A 3,267-nucleotide genomic window follows, 5' to 3' on the forward strand; every position below is an offset into this window, starting at 1 on the left:
TTTTTATTTTTGTTCAGAAGGAGTCGTTGGTTGTTCTTCATTTTTTGATTGGTCTCTTGGTGTAATTGAGTTATTTTCCTTTTCTATTGCTTTTTGTTTTTCCATTTCCTTTTTCATTAATTTCATCATCTTTTCTTCTTCTTCAATCTCCTTTTTATATTGTTTCTTGACTTTTGCAATCATTTCTTTTTCTTTTTCTAAATAATCTTCAATTGCTGCTAAAACAACATTATGAGTTGTTTCATAATCTTTTGAAGTACATTCAACATATCTTTTAGCTTTTAATTCTTTAGCCATTTTTTCTCCTTCTTTTTTAGAAATATGGTCTTTATTGTTATCTTCTCTTAAATCAACTTGAGTACCAACAACAATAACTGGAACAGTAGGTGCGTATTTTCTTAATTCGATAATCCATTTGTTTTTAATATTTCTAAATGATGAGCGTTGTGTTACACTAAAGCACAACAAAAATACATCAAAATTACAGTTATTATAACATCCAGCACGGTATGACGAATACTCATCTTGTCCAGCTGTATCCCATAACGAAACATTAAATATATCATTTCCTACTGGTTCTATTTGACAGAAGTTATCAAAGATAGTTGGTGTGTATTCAGTCAAAAATGATTGTGATGTATAAGATAATAAAAATGTAGTTTTTCCAACAGCACCATCTCCAACAAGTCCAATTTTAATAACTTTATTAATCTTTGCGCTCATGTAGATTTAATGAATGTCTTTCTAAGTTCTGTCTATTCGTTTTTTCTCCATTTTTTGTTTTCTTCCTTGGATTAATTATGAAACATCTAAAAGCAAAAAAGCAAAAGTTTATTTTTGGATAATCTAAATCTACTCAAAATAGTTTTTGTATATTTTGTTTAACACAAAAATATGATTTGTTGTTTGATTAATTTTGACTCAAATAAAGAAAAAATTTTGCAACAATTACTTATTAGAATCAATCAAGTATTATTTATATTTGTATTTTTATTTAATCACATTATTTTTTTTCTTTGAGTTAAGTTATTATCTTTTTAATTGTAAATGCGTAATTCATTTTTCAAAGAACATTTTACTATTGATTTATAGGTTTAATCATGTCTTTTTTCAGAAGAAGTAAGTTGTTATTAAAACAAACTTTTTGAAGTAATTAAGATAGTTTAATAGAAGAAGCACATTGAGTTTTATATAATTATTTAATAATTTGTCTTTTTTATAGTTATTAATTCAAAGCGTTTCATCAAATAGCTTCATACCTTTGAACTAGAAATTCAATTCTTTCTTCTTTTTTTTTATTTATAATAGATACAATGTCATTCTCTGCTTTTTGAATTAAATGAATAATACTAAGAATTGAAAGAGCAACAGCTAGTACAACTAAAGAGTCTAACTGGCGGTTTAGCTTAATTGAGTTATTAATTAGAAAATAAAGGTGACTCAATAAATTATCTAATTATTAACAAATATATTCTTTTAATGTTTGCTGCATTTATAAAACAGTTATCTTTGATTGGTTGAGAAAAAAAGAGAAGAAAAGAGAATTAACGAAAAGAAGATTTATTAATTTTTGAAAAAGCTAAAGATTTTAAAAAATTCATTAGTATATCGAAAAGAGGTTTTTTAATTTCATCAATACTTAAAGAAATAGTATTATTAAATATTTCCTCGGTTAAAGATTCATAACAGTAAGATTTACAAAGATGATTAAATATTCGAGTATTAGAAATATAGAATGAGTTGGCAATGAAAAAAACAAATAATATAAAAAAAGATAAAGATATAAAAGAATAAAAAGAAAGTAAGAAGTAGAAGAAGATGAAGAAAGAATAAAAGTAGAAAACAGAGAATATAAAAAGAAGATAAAGAGTAATAAATATAATAAATAATAAAAGATGAAAAGAAAGAAGAAATAAAAAGTGTATTTTTTATTGTAAAAATTAGAAATAGTCAATAAAAAGTGTCTAATTTAATGATGTAAAATGATTAATATTATTTTATTGATGAAAATATTTTATTCTTTTTATGTTATTGTTCATATGTATAATTTCATCATGATGTTTATTATATAATCAATCATATGTGTTATGTTATTATAACATGTAACATGTGATAAAATATAAATGAAAATGATATGAATATATGATATAGAATATAAAACAAAAGAATAATAAGAATAAATGATAAATAAAAGGAGAAATGATAATCAATGATATAATAAATTCAAAGTATAAAAGATAAATTTAATATTAATATAAATAAAAAGAGAATAAATATAAAATGAAAATAGATATAAATGATAAGAATATAAAAGATGAATAAGATGAAAAACACATAAACAAATACATCTAAATAGAAAAGAATAACAATAAGAAAATCTAAAGAATATAAATATAAAAATAATAAAATAAGAAGAATATAATAATATATAGATAATAAGAAGAATACAATGATATAAATAATATAAACAGAGAAATAAATATATAAAAATACGATAGATAAAAATAATACAAATAATTAAATATGATTCATCAAATAATTTACTTCATTAATATTTCATACAAAATGAATACAAATGATTATAAAATATAAACATAAATATATACAGATTGTATTTATCATACTTTTTATTTTATTTATTTTATGAGCAAAATAATAAGTTGAATATTCTACGGATGCAAAATATTTTGCATCTTTTTTCATTTTTGTAAATTATTTAGATGTATTATTTCATTGATTATTTTCGTGTTCAATAATAATGAAATATTATTATTTTCTTCGTTTTATTTCTATAATCTCATTTTAATAACATTTAATAATATCGTTTAAATATAAATAATATATTTCAGTCAAATAACAAATTATAAAGAAGAGAAAAGAAATAAACATGAAGAAGGAATAAAAAATAATAGAAATGATAGAAAAGCATATAAAGAAAGAAGAGTGATGATAATAAAAAAAGAATAAACTATATAAACATGAAATGATAAAGAGACATTTTCTATTTATCATATCAAAAATATAAAACAACAAATAAATAAAATGAATAATGTGTATTTATGAAATTATCATTTATTCATATTAAAATGAAACATTCTTCAATATTATTGTGTTAATGTTTTTATGAAAATCATTTAATTTCAATGTTTAAATGCAGAATAAAACAATATAAATTTAACAAATAATAGAAATAATAATGTTATTATTTGTTTTTAACAAATTGGTATAATGAAATATTTGATTCAAATGATTAATGAATTTGATAAT

General features: G+C 20.4%; 1 protein-coding gene across 1 annotated transcript; it reads right to left on the bottom strand.

Annotated features, from left to right (window-relative positions):
* Window positions 1–3: 3 nt before the first annotated feature.
* On the bottom strand, window positions 4–723 carry EHI_013650 (rac-like GTP-binding protein RAC2, putative; the record flags this gene model as incomplete). Its single annotated transcript, XM_001914420.1, has 1 exon — window positions 4–723. One exon carries the CDS (start codon window positions 721–723, stop codon window positions 4–6), a length of 720 nt encoding a protein of 239 aa, XP_001914455.1.
* Between the last annotated feature and the right edge of the window lie 2,544 nt (window positions 724–3,267).

The sequence above is a fragment of the Entamoeba histolytica genome, genomic scaffold (assembly GCF_000208925.1).
Source record: "Entamoeba histolytica HM-1:IMSS scf_1104750516443 genomic scaffold, whole genome shotgun sequence".
NCBI classification, from domain to species: domain Eukaryota; phylum Evosea; order Mastigamoebida; family Endamoebidae; genus Entamoeba; species Entamoeba histolytica.